At 39.3% G+C, this 20,970-nt stretch overlaps 1 protein-coding gene across 4 annotated transcripts in view; it reads right to left on the bottom strand.

Annotated features, from left to right (window-relative positions):
* The window catches only part of ST7 (suppression of tumorigenicity 7), a 252,225-nt gene extending 237,052 nt beyond the window's left edge, over positions 1-15,173 (bottom strand). For 2 of the 4 annotated variants that reach the window (XM_043589321.1, XM_043589323.1), the window contains exon 1: positions 14,925-15,173. In XM_043589321.1, coding sequence (XP_043445256.1) covers positions 14,925-15,075 — 151 coding nt within the window. In that variant the 5' untranslated portion in view covers positions 15,076-15,173. The remainder of the gene's footprint in view (positions 1-14,924) is intronic. The other 2 variants (XM_043589322.1, XM_043589324.1) reach the window with 1 other exon arrangement.
* Positions 15,174-20,970: the final 5,797 nt, after the last annotated feature.

Genomic DNA, 20,970 nt, shown 5'->3' with positions numbered 1-20,970 from the left:
CATATAAAAATGGAACTCTGATCCAGAACTCACAACACCAGTCCTGAAAGCCAAACCACAACTTCTGTAGTAATCAGCCCAGTCAGGACTTAACCAATAAATGAGTTTCTCTAATTTTTTGTCCCCATTTCAAATTTAGGATCAACCTGAAAAAAACCTAAATATGCTCCCCTAAACCAACAACAGAGTATGTTCTGCTTATAGTTAGCCTTCTTCAGCTTCCCCGTGTCAAAAGCCTCCAGTTAGGGCCTACCTGAAGCCTTCCTTTTTTTTCTACTGCAAAGCTTTCTTACTTAGTTGCTTGCCTTCCAGTCCCTGCCAAAAGCAAGTGAGGGTGGCTGTAGCAAGCTCTGAAGTAATAGCCTTTACTTGTTCTCATTTGTATGGTCCTTGTTTATTTCCATAAGGGGAAGAAAAACTCTTCAATCTTTAATTGTGGGCTGCGCAAAGTGACTTCCATTCTAAGAGGACAGTATTTGGGGATGGAGGTGGGCAGGAGGGAGAGTCACTTTACAGTGTAGAACTTGACAAACACTACCTCAGCCAGCTGATCAAGGTCAACATCAACACTGATAAGTCAAACTGATAGTATGTACCCTTGATATGTATAAAAATGGCACTATACCTCTGTGGTCTTCCTCCCTCAAACCCATAATACCAGAAAGATCATGAGAAAAATACCAAAAAATTTCAACTAATGGATAGTCTGCAAAACACCTAACCAGTACCCTCAAAACTGTCAAGGTCATCGAAAACAATAAAAGTATGAAAAACTGTCACAGCCAAGAGGAGTCTAAAGAGACAGAACTGCCAAATGTAGTGAGTATGGTATTCTGAATGGGATCCTGGACCATAAAAGGACATTTGGTAAAAACTAAGGAAATGTGAATAAACTCTGCACTTCAGTTAATAAGGATATATCAAGATTGTTCATTAATTGTTACAAATGTACCACACTAATGTACATTAATAATAGAAACTGGGTGTGAGGTATATAGGAAGTCTCTACACAAACAAAGTAATTTTTCTTGTAAATCTAAAAGTGTTCCATAAAATACAGTTTATATAGTTTATACTAAAAAGAGAAAGGAAAAGCAATATGAATACTTATGGCAAAATATTCCTATCCTTTTCCATACAGGTAAAATGCATCAGAATCAGAACTTTTTCAATTTTTTTAATTCTTCACAACGAACTCCAATTTAACCTCAACAGATTCTCACTCTTCCTTTTTCATCCTTCAGCCACATTTGCAGTGTTCTGAAGGCACCAAGTTCTGAAGGCACTTTGTTAATGCAGTTCCATTAGCCTCAGGGATTCCTAGAGCAAGGTCTAACTCAGTAACTTCCACCATGAATTTAAAGCTTTCTCATCCCTTGGTGTTTGGTATTGATTTGCTCCTTTGGGCTCTGCACATTTTACTTTGGATTACAGTTGATTGTATGCCTGTTTCTCTTTCCCTCTCTGCACCAAGGACCTTGAAGACAGGAACCATGTCTTATTCACATTTCTATTCTCCACACCTACCCCACTCTTCAATCTTCTTGTTGGCTAGTCAATGACAAAAAGAGATTCCTATAAAGCTAAGTATTAATGGAATTCACATATCAAGAGCATATTTTGAATGAAATATAACATTTTATTGAGATAAATGCAACAAAGTAATGTAATCCACCAATAAGGTACTGTCTTAATGTCTAAATGTTTTCATATCTCCTTTTCTTTTTGCAGGTATTCTAAACATAAGAATATACATTAAAAAGGCATTTATGTTCTACTTCTAAGTCATGTTTATTCCTAGAGAGTAAGCTAGACATGAAACAATGGGTGGTCATAATGTTCAAGACACAGTAGGGAAAAGCCCATCCTATACCCTCACTGTTACACAACTCTGTTTCCCTGGTTAGTCCCAGTCTGCTAATCACTACACATACTAATATCATTTAAGTTTTCCCTTTAGACTGGGCCATAACAAATCTCTGTTCTATCTTAACAGTTTTGATGCAAGCTTTGAATTTAGATCCCCTACCACTTAAACAGTAACATGTTGTTTGCCTTATATTTTTTAAGTACCTTACTTGTTTTCTCCATCACATATATTCCCATGGTTAAAACTAAAAGTGCTCATTTTAAGATTCACAGTTCTTTTAACTGTCTTTTAAAATCCAGCAGAGGGGCACCTGGGTGGCGCAGTCGGTTAAGCGTCCGACTTCAGCCAGGTCACGATCTCGCGGTCCGTGAGTTCGAGCCCCGCGTCAGGCTCTGGGATGATGGCTCAGAGCCTGGAGCCTGTTTCCGATTCTGTATCTCCCTCTCTCTCTGCCCCTCCCCCGTTCATGCTCTGTCTCTCTCTGTCCCAAAAATAAATAAACGTTGAAAAAAAAAATTTTTTTTAAATAAATAAATAAATAAATAAAATCCAGCAGAAATAGTTACAGTATTTTCTGTGGCTAAGCAAAACAAAAGCAAAAACAAAAACAAAAAAACCCAAAATACACAACCTGTAAAAACTGAACATTTTTATGAATACTTCTATAACCAAAACTAATATCTGTATATCTTTGTTGAAACTTAATTGTCGGTGCTTCTGTACTTCCCTCTAAGAATTTAATTGTTCCAATAATGTAAAGAAAGAAAAAGTTTATTTTTAGGATAATGCCTTTCTCCAACAAATTAGATTTTCTATAAAATTGTATATATTACATTTTCACAGTTTTACTGAGTGATAATGATGATGCATATATAACTTTTGGCTTAGATAAAAAATAATTGAGAAGCAAGTTTCTAATATTTAAATATTATAATTTAGCTTCTTGCACTTCATCTCTCAAATGTAAGGGTGCAGTTTAAAATATTCTCTTTGTTAGCAGAGCCAAATAAGCTAAGAAAAACTTTCTCTAAACCACAATCTCAAGTACTCTATCTAAGCCTGAACTGAGAAAAGTATAATTTATTTTTGTTTTATTTTTTCTTTGTCTTGTTTTATTTTAAATAAAAGATACCAATGACAGAGGATGGGAATTGCCCACCAGCACAAACCAGATCACACCAGTTCTTAGTATGTGCCATTATAGGAATATAAATGTGTATCCTGGAAAGGACACCAATGGAGTCAAGTGAATATAATAAACACCCCAAGAGCATCATTTTATTAGTTCTATTAGTAATGTTCAATAAGCAGTACCTAGCAAATAAAGGAAAAGATCAATTTGGTAGAAAAGTAAATTTCATTCTCTCATTCTCTCTTTCTCTTAAAGAGACTACAAACTGGAAAAGCTTAACAGAGAGAAGAACTATACTCTACCTATTGCAAAACAAATAACAATTTACAATGGTATTACAACAGACTTCTTAACAAAACAAAAAATCCTCTAACTGTAGGTCACACATAAATCTAGACCCAAACTGCTTATAGAGCTACTTCTTTTTTTAAGACTTTTATGCCTCGGAGTGTTTCAAATGTTTGTGTTATTTTAAATTGCTAAGCGTTTTATACAAAAAAATAACAAATAGTGCTTGCTCACTGACCTAAGAGATCCTTTAAAGCCCTCTACAGTTTTCTCAAATTTTCAAAAAGGTTGACCTTAACCAACATCCTTTGTTAGATCTGTTAAGTCAATTTACGAAACAAAGTTAAGGTACTCCATAAAGTATGCCTATAGCTAGCACGCTTTCAGTTTCCTAAAATTCAGAGAAAAAAATTCTTTCTCAGATAAATGTTGCCTTATTTTGCTGAGAAATTTAGTAGCGGGAATTTAACAGTGATTCCTCTGACCACAGCCACAGCTAATATGAAACACTGCTGGGGCTAATGGAGCCTGCCAGTTTCTTATTTTAGCACAATAGGTACTGCAGGAATGCCTGCTATATTTGAATGACTGGTAACAGTAACACAGGAGCAACTAAGCTACTCCACTGTAACATCAAAAAATAATTTCATTACATATTCGCTCTCTTCTGGGAAAGTAAAAGCCTTTTATAGATATCTTTACAATGACATCTCAAATACAATGAGGATGCTAGAAGATATTGCTTCATATTTACAACAAACAGATGTTCAGTCCTGTGTAGTTAAAAACAACCCAATAGGGGCGCCTGGGTGGCTCAGTCGGTTGAGCGTCCAACTTCGGCTCAGGTAATGATCTCGCGGTCTCTGAGTTTGAGCCCCGCGTGGGGCTCTGTGCTGACAGCTCAGAGCCTGGAGCCTGCTGCTGATTCTGTGTCTCCCTCTCTCTCTCTGCCCCTCCCCTGCTCATGCTCTGTCTCTCTCTGTCAAAAATAAATAAACACTAAAAAAATTTTTTTAAAAAAACCAACAATAAACCATTACCCTGCTTAGTGCAATTCTTAGATATTCTTTACAAACACTACCCAGGATAAATGAGATCCCATTATATATTTTAACCTGCCATTTCCCTGTGAGAGACAAAGCCTATAGAATACAAACTTCTAGAGAAACAACCTACTACAATGCCTTGGATTTAAATAGTTTAAAGTCTACAAAGCACTTTCTCATTCAATTAATTTATCATCTCATATGAAGTTGCACTCCAGTCAAGGAACCAATTCCATCACGAGGCTGGTAAACCAAAGGCGAATAATCTCAGGCATAGAGACTCATGCCATGATCTCAGCCATGACCCATATTCATACAATGCCCAGGGTTGTGCCTACTAGAGTCTATTTAGCAAGTACAAATACTCCTTAAGTTGTACTACTTGTCCAGTTCTATACTTGCTGTCAATCCCATTCCAGCCCCATGTCCAGACAGTCACTGAGCATCATCTGACTAGTCACGTTTACACCAGACTATTTCTTCTTCTCCGTAGTGTTTTCCAGCTCTGAATTTGCCCATTAGTTCCACCTAGGGCAAACACCTCCTCTGATTCACAAGAACACTCTTTTTTCCTCCCTTGTCTTTGAGCTTTTGCCCCAGTTATCTCAGCAGAATCCCCTATCTCTCTGAGTTTCAGTTATGAGCTAAATAATAAACCCAGCCTTGAATGGTGAGTGTCAGCAACAGCCCTCTGAACCAAGGGAAAGAAAAACCTTATGTGGTGAAGCGAAATAAGAAGCGTACCACCACTGCCATTAATCTTGGGAAGCCTTAAAAATACTCATGCATTCACCTTGTCACATATTATCACTGAGTGATGACCATATGATGGAAATACAAAGATGAAAAAGTCATAACCCCTGCTCTCAGAAGAACCCAGTAAAGGTTAATTCCTCATCCCTTCCTAGTTCACATCAACAGATTTACATTCAATCCTATTTTTAAGATGTGACTTTACCATGCATGGACCTTGCTCATAAAGAGCAAAATATACTGGAAGCATTAGTGAACCTGGCAATATATTAGAAGACGATAATTGTTCAGCGCAGAAAACAAATGCAGAACCTGGGAGGAATACAACTGACATGAGATCATAGATCCAAATAATAACTGACAGGAATAATACTTCAATCTACAGGCACCTGCCTCTCCTCTCCAAATGAATGAATAAACAAACCAGTGGATGAATGAATTAACTAATGAATAAACACAGTCGGAGTCCACAAAATGGACTAACAACCAGGTATACAACATATGGTTGCTAATATTATTTATGCTCAGGGCTCAGTGCTAAAGGTTATCTCATTTAGAGTTCAAAATAAATCTAAGAAATAGAGATTATCCTCCTCATCTTGTAAATGAGAAGAGTCTTAATTTGTCCAATGATACCCAGCAGATGGCAAACTGGGATTTGAACTCAAATCTTCTAAATTCAATGCTCCTTTCATCTCATCATAGCTGGTATTTCTTTCTTTCATCAGATAGTACTTTACAGAGAAAAAAATATTACAATGAAATTGGCAATAAAGCACATTTCTTAAATGCTAAAACTATTTTCATTCTGGCTTCTCATATAAACTTAGAAATGCTTCTATAGTTAGTGGGAAGAATATGCAAATACATGAATTAAAACTTGTGCTTAAGTATTTCTAATCACTTCAAATTCTGCTTCTGTGTGTTTCATAATGCCTGACAATAATGCTATGAAAGCCTTCCCAACCAAATCTTTCTTCTTTTACCCTGCCCTTCCCTATATATAAGAACTTTTTCCATGTTAGTAGAATCCCAAGCTCCTTCCTTACAGATAATATGAGGTACCTAACTCTGCAAATCCCATGTTTGAAGTTTCAGGTCATATTAGGCAAACTGGCTCCCAATGCGATCAATTTTTTTACTCTTAATATTCTTCATATTAAACTTACTTTACAATATGGACCAAAAGGATACCTTTCCTTATAGTCTACCCCTAAAGAATGGATTAAAACATATAAATATTTTGGAACATCAGTCAAAATTTCAGGGTAGCCTTTATCACTTAGAGTCAGTAAACACAATTCTCAATCTCATAAGAAATGACTAACTACATGATAATCTTATGATTATTATTCTAAATTCTTGATCAGATATATTGTTTATATCTGTTTTGAGCAATTCTTTAGCTGTCATTTCTTTCTGGAATTTCTTTTGAGAAGAATTCTCCCGTTTCATCATTTTGGCTAGTTTTCTGTCCCTTATGTGTTTTCATAGCTTGTTACGTGTCCTGCACCTGCAAGCACTACTATATTAAAGAAGGGTCATACACTGTCCAGGGCCTGGCCCTTCAGGAGGTGTTTTTTGGAGTGTGTTACATGCTTTCTGTTGTTGTGACTCTGGTTGCTTTATCTCCCTACTCGTAGTGGTAGTTTGGACCCTCCACCAGGTGTGCTTTGATTTGTTCGTTGAAGTAACTCAGGAAAAAACGAAATAAAATTTAAAAAAAGGAAGAAATGAATACCTGACAGATTTGAAAAACATTCCCAAAAAACAGTGCTACTGCTGAGTCATCACAACCAAATGACATAGTTTTCCATTCAACAAAACATACTAAGCCCTAGGCCCTAAACAGTCACTGTTCAAGATCCTAGGGATAGGCAGTAAGACAAAACAAGACCCTTACTCCCATGGCGTTTACAGTCACTTGCGGGACAACAATGAGAAGGCATAAAAAAAGAATACAAAGGACCGGGCGCCGGGTGGCTCAGTTGGTTAAGCAACTGACTCTGGCTCAGGTCATGATCTTACGGTTCATGGGTTCGAGCCCCGCGTCAGGCTCTGTGCTGACAGGTCAGAGCCTGGAGCCTGCTTCAGATTCTGTGTCTCCCTCTCTCTCTGTTCCTTCCCTGCTTGTTCTCTGTCTCTCAAAAATAAATAAACGTTTAAAAAAAAAGAAAAAAGAATACAAAGGACCAGAGAACATTACCAGAAACATCAACTCTACAGGTAACTCCATGGCACTAAATTCATATCTTTCAATAATCACTCTGAATGTGAATGGACTAAATGCTCCAATCAAAAGACACTGGGTATCAGAATGGATAAAAAACAAGATCCATCTATTTGCTGCCTTTTAGAGACTAATTTTAGATACTAGCAAACTGAATTCAACAGTACCTTAAAAGAATTATTCACTATGATCAAGTGGGATTTATTTCTGGGCTGCAGGGATTGTTCAACATTTGCAAATCAATCAATGTGATACACCACATTAATAAAGGAAAGGATAATCATATGATCCTTTCAATAGATGCAGAAAACACATTTAACAAAATACTCCATACTTTCTTGATAAAAACCCTCAAGAAAGTATGGATAGAAGGAATATACCTCAATATCATAAAAGCCATGTAGGAAAGGCCCACAGCTAACATCATCCTCAATGGGGAAAAACTGAAAGCTTTCCCCCTAAGGTCAGGAACACAACAGGGATGTCCAGTCTCACCACTGTTGTTCAATATAGTACTAGGAAGTCCTAGCCTCAGCAATCAGACAACAAAAAGAAATAGACATGATATTCTACTTGAAAAACCTGAAAGACTCCACCAAAATACTGCTAGAACTGATATGTGAATACAGCAAAGGTGCAGGATATAAAAAGACCAACATTCTTCACAGAGCTAGAATAAACAATCCTAAAAATGGAACCAGAAAAGACCCTGAATAGCCAAAGTAACACTGAACAAGAAAACCAAAGCTGGAAGCATCACAATTCCAGACTTTAAACTGTACTACAAAGCCGTAATCACCAAGACAGTATGGTACTGGCACAAAAACAGATACATAGATCAATGCAATAGAATACAGAACCCAGAAATGGACCCACAAATGCATGGCCAACTAATCTTCAACAAAGCAGGAAAAGAGTATCCAATGGAAAAAAGACGGTTTTTTTCGGCAAATGGTGCTGGGAAAACTGGACAACGACATGCAGAAGAATGAACCTGGACCACTTTCTTACACCATACACAAAAAGAAACCCAAAATGGATGAAAGACATAAATGTGAGACAGGAAACCATCAAAATCCTACAGGAGAAAACAGGCAACAACCTCTTTGACCTCAGCCACAGCAACTTCTTACTAGATATGTCTCTGGAGGCAAGAAAAATAAAAACAAAAATGAGCTATTGGGACTTCATCAAGATAAAAAGCTCCTGCACAGCAAAGAAAACAATCAACAAAACTAAAAGGCAACTGATGGAATGTGAGAAGATATTTGCAAACGACATATCAGATAAAGGGTTAGTATCCAAAATCTATAAAGAACTTATCAAATTCAACACCCAAAAAAACAATAATCCAGTGAATAAATGGGCAAAAAACATGAATAGGGACTTTTCCAAAGAAGACATCCAGATGGCTAACAGACACATGAAAAGATGCTCAACATCACTCACCATCAGGGAAATACAAATCAAAACCACAATGAGATACCACCTCACACTTGTCAGAACGGCTAACATTAACAACTTAGGAAACAACAGATGTTGGCAAGGATGCAGAGAAAGAGGAACCCTTTTGCACTGTTGGTGGGAAAGCAAACCGGTACAGCCACTCTGGAAAACAGTATGGAGGTTCCTCAAAAAGTTGAAAAATAGAACTACCCTATGACCCAGCAATTGCACTACTAGGTATTTATCCAAAGGATACAAAAATGCTGATTCAAAGGGGCACATGCCCCTCAATGTTTATAGCAAAGCTAATCAATAATAACCAAATTAGAGAATGAGCCCTAATGTCCATTGACTGATGAATGGATAAAGAAGATGTGGTATATATATGCAGTAGAATACTACCCAGCAATCAAAAAGAATGAAATCTTGCCATTTGCAACAACATGGATGGAACTAGAGTGTATTATGCTAAGTGAAATAAGTCAGTCAGAGGAAAATAAATATATGATTTCACTCATGTGGAATTTAAGAAACACAACAGATGAACTTAGGGGAAAGGAAGAAAAAATAGGATAAAAATGGAGGCAAACCATAAGAGACTCTTACATACAGAGAACAAACTGAGGGTTGGTGGAAGGGAGGTGGTGGGGGGGGGGATGAGCATTAAGGAGGGCATGTATTGGGATGAGCACTGGGTGTTACATGTAAGTGATGAATCACTGGGTCCTACTCTTGAAACCAATACTACACTGTATGTTAACTAACTTGAATTTAAATAATTTTTTAAAAGAATGCATAAATAAATAAACAGATAAGAACTATAGCAAACAGTGCTAACTGCTATGCAGAGAATTCAAATACAGTGATATGACAGTAACTGGATGGTCATTTTAGATTGGGTCATCAGGAAAACCTCTCAAAAGAAGTGAATTTTAGCAGAGATGTGAATAGTTAAGACTATTGTGCAAAAATCAAGTAGGAAAGCATTCTGGGGGGAGGGCACAGCTAGTGCAAAAGCCATAAGGCAGGAACAAGCAGGTATGTTGAAGAATAAAGAAAAAAAATCACAACTTGTCTTAGAAGGGAGTGATCTCAAGAAAGAGTGGTAGAAGTTCAGAAAGAAAGACTAGGAACGGGTGAGATCATCCAACTTTGTAAGCCGGCAGAATATATTTGGACTTTACTTTCAGTGAGATGGAAAGCCTTTGAAGGAAGCTGCATAGTATCTGAAGTTGTATACAGCAGGAATTAGAGTTCAAACCAGAAAAAATATATTCACTAAGTATATATGTTCACACATATTAAGTCCATGTATTTGCTTGTTTCTACACTCTACACTCAATGAAATTTATCCCAAGACACTGCAAAAGAATCCTAGAGCTAGAAAGAATCTTAAAGAATATAAAACTATCACTGTACATGTACAGAAACTGAGGGCCTAAAGAAAAAGTATCACTGGGACACCAATGGCTCGGTTGCTTAAGCATCCGAATCTTGATTTCAGCTCAGGTCATGATGTCACAGTTTGTGAGATCAAGCCCTGAGTCAGGCTCTACATTGACAGTGTGGAGCCTGCTTGGGATTCTCTCTCTCTCCCTCTCTCTTTCCTTACCCTCCCTCTCTCTCTCTCAAAATAAATAAAAAACATTTTTAAAAATCTTTTTAAAATAAGTATCATTTACATTTCTTCATTAATGGCTGAGAGAAATGTCTCCAAAATAAGTAAGGACAACTAAAATGTCTGGGATATATCCTAAACTCAAAGCTGACATTAATTAGAAAATTATCCTTTCATGTGTTCATGAACTGGACCACCATGAATCACACGCATATGACCAATCACAGAATTTAAGTTTTTGTGTCAACCTCTGACCTGGATCTGAAGCTAAAAATTTAAGTAAGGCACATACCCACTAACGTGTTTAATCAATTTAATCATTCCAATCCCAACCCACTGGGTACACCACAACCTGGAAATTCATTCATCCAATGAATGGTAAGGAACCACTCCTATGTGCAAGAAATTATACTGGAAAACAAAGAATTAGAATCACAAAACAATAATTCATGAAAGTAAAATCTGCCAACATGCCTCTCAGATAACAGCACTTCAGCTGAAAGGATCATCTGGCAGCAGGCAAGCTGGTCCTGAAGGATGAGTAGGATTTACAGATGGGGAGAACATTTTAGACAACAGGCACAGTAGGGGTAAAAGACCTACATTAACTGCAAGCAGCCTTTGAGACCAGAAATCTAGAGTATTAATTACATTTAGAGCAACTATTTCCAATATGAAAATACTCAAAACTGAGTTATACCTAAATGATATTTATGTTTCATTTCAGCTCAGTAATACAAGAGTTTTGCATCTGTATTTACCACCTTAATTAACACCAAAAAAGAAAAAAAGTGTTATAATATAAACAAACTTAAGCCTAGGTCAGACTATTACATTTGTTTTCTAAAAGGAATTAAATAGGATTTCAAAAGCCTTTGAAAATTTGCTTTTCAGGAAACATAAAAAGAAATGGAAAATCACGTATGCTGCCTGGTGCAAAACTTGCAAAGGTGCCCTTTTTAAGAAACGATGTTAACATGCAAAGTGTTTTAAATTCAGCATCCAAAATTTCAGAACACAGAGTAGATGAGAAAGTGCTATCAACATTGCAGTATAAAGTTGTGCTACTTTTTAAAGACTAATCTATTCCACTGTTTCTCTTGAATAATACCCTACATGACTGCTCCTATCAACAATTAATTTTCTGCCCTTTTGGAAAAACCATTATTTTAATATATTAATTCACCTGAAAACTGACAAGCAATAACATAATTTGGGGTTTTTAAAAATCATGTTAAAAGTTCATTCTATTTTCAGTAAATCATAGGAAACTGTTTTAACATTGTCCTAGCCAACTCAAGGGCAGAGCATCAAAAAAAATCAATTATCAAAGCTAACCAATGTGTGCTATTTCTAATATGTTTGTATTCTCCCTTATCTTTCTTAAAATTCATTTTTCATTGCAAGATCTCATTGCCAATGTGATGTTTTCCCTATGTGGAATTCTCTGAACTTTATCCTTAAATGGCACAGGTAGGCTCAATGCAGTGAAGGCCAAGTAAACCCACATGGTAGTAGTAAGGAAGTAGAACAATGGAACTCGGGCACACCATAAAAAGAACCTTAAAGGTATTTTTACTTGGAAAACCATACATGATAGAAGAGCAACACAGGTATCATTGTTCATTAAAGTCTTTTTCTTTCATTGTTTTAAATTCCACATGATTCACAGCTGATTCTGACCTTGGAAGGACTACTTTCTGCATCCCCAACTCAGAACCACAGAATTCTCTTCATGCTCCAAAGTTCAGTCCAAGAAAAGCTCCCACTGCCTTGCCCTGCTTCACTTTGCATTACGGAAAGTTTTTCCCATGTGGTAAACTGCTAATTTTGCCTGAGTTTTACAAACTTGTATATCTTCCCCATGATAGCACCTGTCACAATGTCCTATGCATTGGAGGCATTCAAGAAATTTTTTTAAAGAGCAAATCAGACAAAGCACATTTATCAAAAAACAGATCAAATGAGGTCAGAAATATTAAAGTTGTCATTGGTAATCAATCTATTAAGAACATGCCAAGCAGGTATCCAAAACAACTCTGGAACATTTTTACCAGATTCCACAAAGTACAGAGTTGGGGCTGTGTCATGGAAGCCCTGGGCTCCTGGCTGCCTCACCAGTCTGCCCAACTGTGATGATGTCTTCACCATCCCTGAGGAAGGAGGCCTGTGCTACCCACAGCTCCCTAAAGGCAGCTCTAGACTCAGTGGCAACCGCAGGGATACTCGCCTTCACCGCCACAGGAAGAGCAAGCACCAGGACTTAGGAACAGAAAAATGAGTCCATTAGAATCCACTAGCTCTCCCTGCAAGGACAATGTCCCCATTTTCCTCATCTTCTCACAAAAATAGCAGAGAGGTAGTTGTCTCTATATGCTTCTCCTTTTACCTTCTTTTATGACTAAAATGTGCATAAAACCACACTGAAAACAGAAGTCCAGCATCACTACAGAAAACAGCCTCAGGCTCCCTCCATCATATATCTGATGAGATCCAGCCCTGAAGGCCTGTACGTCTTCACATTTTCTAGCGCTTACAAGCCCAAAAGAGCAACAACCCTTTACAAATTAACAAAGGTATTTGTAGACATGCCAGATTTACAGCTGCTGGGAGATCTAACTACGGTATTTTCTCCCTTAAAAACTACATCGTTTCCCAATAGGTGTTCTGCTTCTTGCCTGTTCTGCACAGAGGATTGATAAATGGCACTTATGGGCACATGCACACAAATACACACACGGATGATTATTTCATCTACTTTTTAAAAAATGTGGTATACAAATGTGTGTTCCAAAACACAAATCTTAAAGTTGTATTAAATAGGAAATGTTCACATTTTTTTAAATCCTACAATAAATTTCTGGGAAAAAAAATAATCAAATTTATCAAGAAATACAGAATTTCCTTACCACATATATTCAAATAACTTCTCAAAATTACAGGGCTTTGGGACTAGAGGTATCCTGGAGATATATTCGCCTAAAACAAGGAAGATGTATTGTGACAATCAGCAACTCTAAATGAAAAATAGCCAGAAAGCCATGGTCTTTGAGATGACTAAATCCAAAGGCTGAGCAAAAGTTATTAAAAATGGCAGGATGATTCTAGGGTGCAGGATCCTGTCTCCCAGGGTCACTATGAAACAAATGTAAGTATGAACATGAGTTCAAGTTACAGTTATCAAAGTGCCTGAGGTTTAGAATTTAAAAGCACAAGTATCTAACAAAATGAGTAGATTATCTCAAACGTTCTAAAAACTGTTTTAGTGCAGTTAACAACACACAGGAAAATGCATTACCAGACCTGGACTCCAACAGTATGTAAATACATCCATTACATACATATTCTGGGCTGTCAGGATTCTCCAAAGTACTGTGAAACGCAACTAACCTAAACTAAATAACTAAATAATAAAAACCTATCTATCTTTAGTCCCACAACTATTTCCAGACTTCGAAAAGGACCGTAACCCTTCCTTCAAAATATATTTTGTGTTTCTGAATTGTCCCTGGAGTGTTTCTGTCGGTGTGGATTTTCTTTGTGGCTGTTTTTTAAGGATTCAGTCGGCTGGCTGCCAATTTATTAAGGTCCTGTTCTAATCACCTTCACTTACGACCGTGGGTATGAGACATGCGGGACTCACTTCCTTAGCATGCGGAGCTGGATCAAAGATTCGGGACAGGCTAGTTACCAGAGCCTAAGGCAGGCGGGGAGAGGGTACAGAGAAGGGTAGAGAGCACTTAAAACCATCACGAATTCGATTTCCCGTCTCTCCTTGTCCCTCTGACATTCTGTTTGGTAACCCGACACGTCATCCATACCCCTAACAAGGTATCCCTCTCCCCTTCTAAGTCACAGCGACCCCGCCCCGCCCCTCAACGCCGGGGGCTCAAATTCGGACCCCCAAGGGCGCAGCCCGGACAGTCGAGCCCCCGGGTCCCGGCTCGGCTCCTGCTGAGGGCCTTCAGAGCTGGGCACCCCTGGCAGCACCCCCACGGAGGCGCCCTCCGCCGGCCGAGTGCCGGCGCCTGGGGAGAGACGCCCGGCGCGACTACACTTCGGGTGTTCGGCACCCTCGGCAGAGAGGCAGTGAGGAAAGGCACGTTCTAACTCTGAGGAGAACCTCGGGGTCCGCGCGCAGACACCCGAGGGGGCGTCCGCGGGAACGCCCTCGCTCCCGACTCCCATCCTCTCTGTCGCCTGCAGACGAGCACCCGGCAGGGCGGCCGGATCAGGTCGCGGTGCCGACGCCGCCTGCCGGGCCCGCCTCGCGGCGTGTGCGCGGCGCGGCTCCACCTCCGCGGGGCCGGAAAGGCCGCCGGCCGCCCCCTCACGCTCCTCGGACCCTGCCGCCGGGCCCGGCCACCTGAGGCGCCGCGTCCTCGGCGGGTGGCCGCGGGCGTCCGGTGCGCGGGCCCCGGCGCGTCCCCGAGCGCGCGCCCGGCCTCCCGCCCCCGCCAGCCGCGGCCCCGCGCGAGTTGCACTAACTTTCCGGGGCGGGGGAGGGGCGAGCGCCGCGGGCCCGACTGCCCCGGCCTTACCTGTGCTCAAGTTGTCGTTGATTTTCAAGGGCACACGCAGGATGTAGACCAGGAAGAGCACGATGAAGAACCACACGGTCCAGAGATAAGTCCAAGACCAAACTATGCAGGACTTGAGCTGCTCCAGAAAGCCCGTGCCCGCTTCAGCCATTTTTCAGCGCTGCTCTCTGCTGCCGCGGCTCTCGGTGTCTGCCGGGATGATTCACCGGCCCGGAGGCGCCGCTCGCGCCGCCGCCGCTGCCGCCGCCGCCGCCGCCGTGGCCCGGCGCCCCCGGAGCCCGCCCGCCGCCCGGGACGCGGGCGCGGCGGGAAATCGCGCGGGCCACGGACGCGCCTACCTTTCCTTTTCCAGCCTTATTGCTAACTCTCTGAAGGCCCCTACATGTGGCTTTCGTGGAGGGATCACGTGGCCCCTGCCCCCTCACGTTCTGATGCCATTTATATTTATTGTGCTAATATTTAGAAAGACAGGCCAACTGGGGCGCGGAGGGAAACTCTTAATAATGATAACTCACATATGTTGAGGGTTTACTATATGACAGGCACTGTTCCAAGCTCTGTAGGATCTCATTTAACCCCTTCAACAGTCCCCATTCTGTAGACAGGGAAACCGAGGCACAAAGCGATCTAGTAGTTTACCCTAAACTCGAGCCAAATTAAGTTGCAGTGTGATGAATGCCACACATCGACCCATAGAGGTCTTAAACTCTACACTCCACTCCTTGTCTTCAAAATTCGGACTCAGAGGGATGAATAAACTCAGGGCAGTTGGGAAAAGATAGATGTGCTCCCGTCACTGGTTGGTAGGCTGGAAAATAAATCACGCTGTTAACCAAGATTTCCGTTGCACACGCTATTTACCTTTGTTTTGTCTTTCTTGGAGCAGCACAGGAGTTTTCCAAAGAAATCTTAACAAGAAGAATGTTTATCCTCTAATTTGCGGGGGGGGGGGGGGGGGGGGGGGGAGGCATTCACAGTTCAAACAACTCTCAGCCTGTTTTTAATATAAACAATTTTCTGGGATAATTTTGGCTTATTCTAAATGGGCTAGTTTGAGCAAGATTATTATAAATGTTTTTGTCTGGACTGAATAAAATGTTGCCTTTACCAAATGAAAGTTGAAAGTCTATTTCTGTCCATAAATAATTTCAGTTTCTGTGCATTAGATAGTAATAGAGTAATTGCAGGTTATCCAATCTACAGCCAAGACATGTTTAGAATTCTGAGTATTCAGCAGAATATTTTATGATAAATTTTGCTTTGCCTAGTTGTAGTTTTCTCTATAATAAAACAAGCTTCTTTAACTTCTTGCATACAGGATGTATTTATGGCATAATACATAATACATAATAGAACTACTCTCACATTTTCACTAATTCCAGTAGAAATAAGCAACATGAGTACATGAACCACCTATTTTATGTTATGAGAAGTAACCACCAGATTCTCTACAGAATTGCCTACTTGCTTTAAATGAGCGTCCTGGGGCCTTGCTTTTTGCTGTCAGTGAACCTCAAGGAAAGGATATAAATATGACTCAGATGAGCCACAGTTTTCTGATTATCTACTAGGCACTCCTGAAGGATCAGCCTGTCTTACTCATCATTGCCTCTCCCTAGTGTTCAGCCAGGAATGGGGGTTGGAGTTGGAGACATGTCTTTGTGCTTGGACACAAGAGTAAGCATGATCCCTTGGGAAGTGTGGCTGCTTCAGTGTGGCTGAAATGCAGGCTCTCCATGGAACGGTGTCGAGAGAGAAAGTTGAAGAAGATCTGATTTGCAGAGCCTTGTAGAAACACAAAGGTGTTTACTGTCATTTGGCATCACACACACACACAAATCCAAATGATCAATTCAGAGATGTATGTAGGTGGACATTAAAGAACTATTTAAGAAAGCAGAATTGACAGGCCTTGGTGACTGGTAGGATAGGCAGGATAACAATAAAAGGTAAAGGGTGGCTCTTTTGAGAAGAACCATTCACGAAATAACAACAACCCAGATGTGTCTAGCCTCCTCTTGACTATCTCCCAGTGGAATGGCTCACAGTCACCCCAAGCTTATCACATCCAAACTCACCTCCAACTGCTCCTCCTTCTAGAGTTTTGTCAGAGAATGAGCATCACCCTTCCAGCTCCCCAATTCAGAAATTTGAGGATCACCCCCAACCCCAGAAGGCACGGGAGTCCCTCTCACCTCCTTTCCTCTCCACATTTAATTGGGCATTAAGGGCTGTCCCCGATCTGTCACTTCTCTCTATTCCTCCGCAATAGCCTTTAGTGTCATAATCTGATCATCCCTCACAGAGAAAAATGTGTGGGCTTCCTGCCACTGGTTTCTCCACAAGCAACACTAGCACCACCATCACAACCACCACCGCCATGCCTCATCCCAGCTCATTCCGCCTTCTTCCACACTTCTCAGCCAGAGTTACCTTTAAAAGTACAATTCTGAAAACTCATTCCCTGCTTAAAATCCTTCACGGCCCTATCTACTCCACTCCTACTCCTACTCCAATGCCCACCTCAAGGATAAAATCTAGACGGCACTCAAGGTTTGCAGGGCATTCCTCCCAACCTACACAGTCTCATCTCCCATCCTGGGCACACACTCTTCATACCACCAAAGTTTTGGCATACACGCTCTTCTCTTTCATGCCTTTCAACCTCCTGCTCCACAGGACCTGCCTGTAGTATACTTTTCTGTGATGTTCTTCCCACCAACCTTCTTTCCTGCCCAAACTGCCCGATGACAGCCTATTTAGAGATGCACTTAAAATATCACCTCCTTTGTGACACCAGCTCCTTCCTGCCCCCTAGAGTTCAGCCTCTTTCCTGAGATACAACACCAGGAAGCTTACGGTAGGCTGTTAAAGCATAGGATTGGAGCCAGACAATGATGGGCTCTATTCTTGGTCCTGCTATTCACTACCTGGGTGCTCTTTACAGGTCACTGAGTTTCCCTGAGCCAGTTTAGTTCCATCATCTGTTCAATGGATTACACTTGTACCTATTCCATGGGGCTTTTGGAAAGGTTTGATGAGATGACTACTGAAAATGCTTAGCACAATGCCTAGTTAGTATCTTTCCTCTCTAGCAATAAATTGAGGCCTCTAATATTGGGTATTAGGTTATTATTGTTTATTTTAGTCCTCTTACCTCCTAATACAAATAGTGCTAATGTTTGGCACATAGGACATGGTCAGTAAATGCTTATGAGTGTTGTATAAAGGAATGAAAATCAATCATATGAAAAGAAATTTCAAATCTTATATTTTATAAAGCCACCTGGGTAGCTCAGTCAGTTGAGCAGCCGACTCTTGATGTCGGCTGGGGTCATGATGCTGGTGTTGCGGTATCGAGCCCCACCTCCCTCAGACTCTGTGCCACGCATGAAGCCTGCTTCAGATTCTCCCTCTGCCCCACTCCCCCACTCGCACCCTTTCTCTCTTTCTCTAAAAAAAAAAAAAAAAAAAGTTAGAATAGTAAATTTAAAAAAAAGAATACTAATCTTAGATTTAATTCAGGGGTAAAACTTAAGATTTGGTCTTCCACCAGGTGTAACTACCCATAGTTGTATGATAGGAGTGAAATGACCATTAATTTCTGAGGATTATGTAAAAACAACACACTCCTAAATTCCTCATAAATCAGTTTATACGTTTGGTTAAAATGTGTATCTTAGTCTGATAAAATATCTGAGCTGAATAAGAAAAAAGTTCTTTAAAATCATTTCTCTATTGTCTTTTGTTTGTAAGTGGTGTTTACAAGTGTATATGCATATATTGGCTGTTATAGTCTTTGGGTTTATACTTTTTTATAAGTTTAAGAATCTATTTTTGTAAGTGATTTTCAGAGTTCATCTGGGATTACAATGCAAGAAATAACTGTTCTTGATCCAGCAATCCCACTTCAGGGTATTTATTTGAAGAAAGTGAAAACACCAATCCAAAGAAACACAAAGAAATACAAGAACAATACAATTGTTCGTTGCAGCATTATTTACAATGGTCAAGATATGGAAGCAACCTAAGTGTCCATCTATAGATGAATGGATCAAAAAGATGTTCATATATATAATCCATATATATATGTATATATCCATGTATACAATGGATATTATTCAGCCATAAAAAAGAATGAAATCTTGCCATTTGCAACAACATGGATGGACCTAGAGGGTATTATGCTAAGTGAAATAATTCAGCAAAAAAAGACAAATACCTAATGATTTCACTCATATGTGGAATCTAAAAAACAAAATAAATGAACAAACAAAACAGAAAGAGACTCATAAATACAGGAAACAACCTGTTGGTTATCAGAGGGGGGAGGGGTTGGAGGTAGATGAAATAGGTGAACAGGTCCAAGAGGTACAAACCTCCAGTTATAAAATAATAAATGGGATGTAATGTACAGCATAGGGAATATAGTCAATAATAGTATAATAACTTTGGTGACAGAGGATAACTAGACTTAGTATGGGATCATTTCATAATGTATAAAAATGCTGAATCATTATGATGTACACTTGAAACTAATAGGATATTGTATGTCAATATACCTCAGAAATAAACACAAAACAATAAAACCGTTAAAACTTTTTTAAAAAAGACATAACTGTTCTGACTCCGGTTTCTGGTTAAAATAAACAAAAAACTCACCCACGCTCATTGGTTGAATTTATGAATTAGTCAATACCCTATATTCATGAATAACACCCTAACTGGCTACCCTTATTCAGTGACTTCTTTAGAACTGAATAAGTGCAACTCCAATCTAGTTTAGTGTTGAAAACCAGAAGGGCAGACAAATAGGCTTGGAAGGGAATTTGCCATTTCTAACTTCTTCAAGACAACATACTCTCTCATAGAGATATTGAAAGGATGGAATTTTAACTATCCATAAATAGTTGGAAAGATGAGTTAGATATCAAAAGACTTAGGGAGAATGACCCCAAGATGTAATATTGTATGTATAAAAAAGAATACATACACACACATTGTCATCTTACAGTGAAAGATTGACAAATGACTAGGTTTAGAAATTGTATGATTGAGTATAATCGTACTTACTTTCGTTCCCCTATTCCTTAAAAAATATATCTTAGTTTCTATATAAAGCCTTTCACAGACATGTCAATACTTAGTGGCATCCCTAATCTGTTTTTAAAAAGCAATATTATTTTAAAAAGACAAGGTTTCTTGATACAGAGAATAATCCTTATAGCAAGAATGCAAAATAGAATGATCAGGGCCTTGTAAAAAGAATCTGTTCTCTGTCTCTCTCTCTCTCTCTCTCTCTCTCTCTCTCTCTCTCTCTCACACACACACACACACAAATAAATAAATAAATAAACTTAAAAAAAAAAAAAAGGATCTGAAGGCAACCTAACCCTATCTTCACCCTAAAATCCTGCTCTAGCCAGTGGAGACAGTACTTCATTTTCAAAGAAAAAATAATATTCCTTTGGAAATTTTTACAGCCTTCTTTACACTGCTGAAATACACTCAGGAGAGAAAACTAGAAGATGAGTGAGATTAAAAAGAAAAAATCTGAGAGATAGCAGAGAGATCACATATATTCAAAAAAACAAGACCAGAAATATATATTTTAAGAAACCTTCTAAAGTTCTTTCTGATCCTTTGTTTCCTAGGCTAACCAATCATGTGAGGTAACAGTATTACTCACTCTCTTTATTTATTCTATTGATTCCTTACTATTATAATCAATATCTTTACTCTTGGGAAGATAGTCTAAGATGGGCTGGTTTTTCAGTTATAGGTTAAATAGTGTAGAAATGATAATAGTATACTTTCTTTTTATTCTTAACACTCAAACTAAAATTTAAAAAAATAGCACTTTTAATCAAACTAAAAATCCATTGTCCGAAATTTACTGTGTGTGTAAAACACCATCAGTTATCCCAATTTTATTATTTAATTTTAAAACTGCGCATTTTTGGCCCATGACTGGCTAGAATTTCAGGATCTAGAGTCACATCTAGACACCTCTTTGCTAAAAATTATAAGATTTCAATAATACCCA

This window comes from Prionailurus bengalensis, chromosome A2 (genome assembly GCF_016509475.1).
Source record: "Prionailurus bengalensis isolate Pbe53 chromosome A2, Fcat_Pben_1.1_paternal_pri, whole genome shotgun sequence".
Classification (NCBI taxonomy): domain Eukaryota; kingdom Metazoa; phylum Chordata; class Mammalia; order Carnivora; family Felidae; genus Prionailurus; species Prionailurus bengalensis.
The sequence above is the reverse complement of the archived record's forward strand: the minus strand, read 5'-3'. Positions and strand labels throughout refer to the sequence as shown.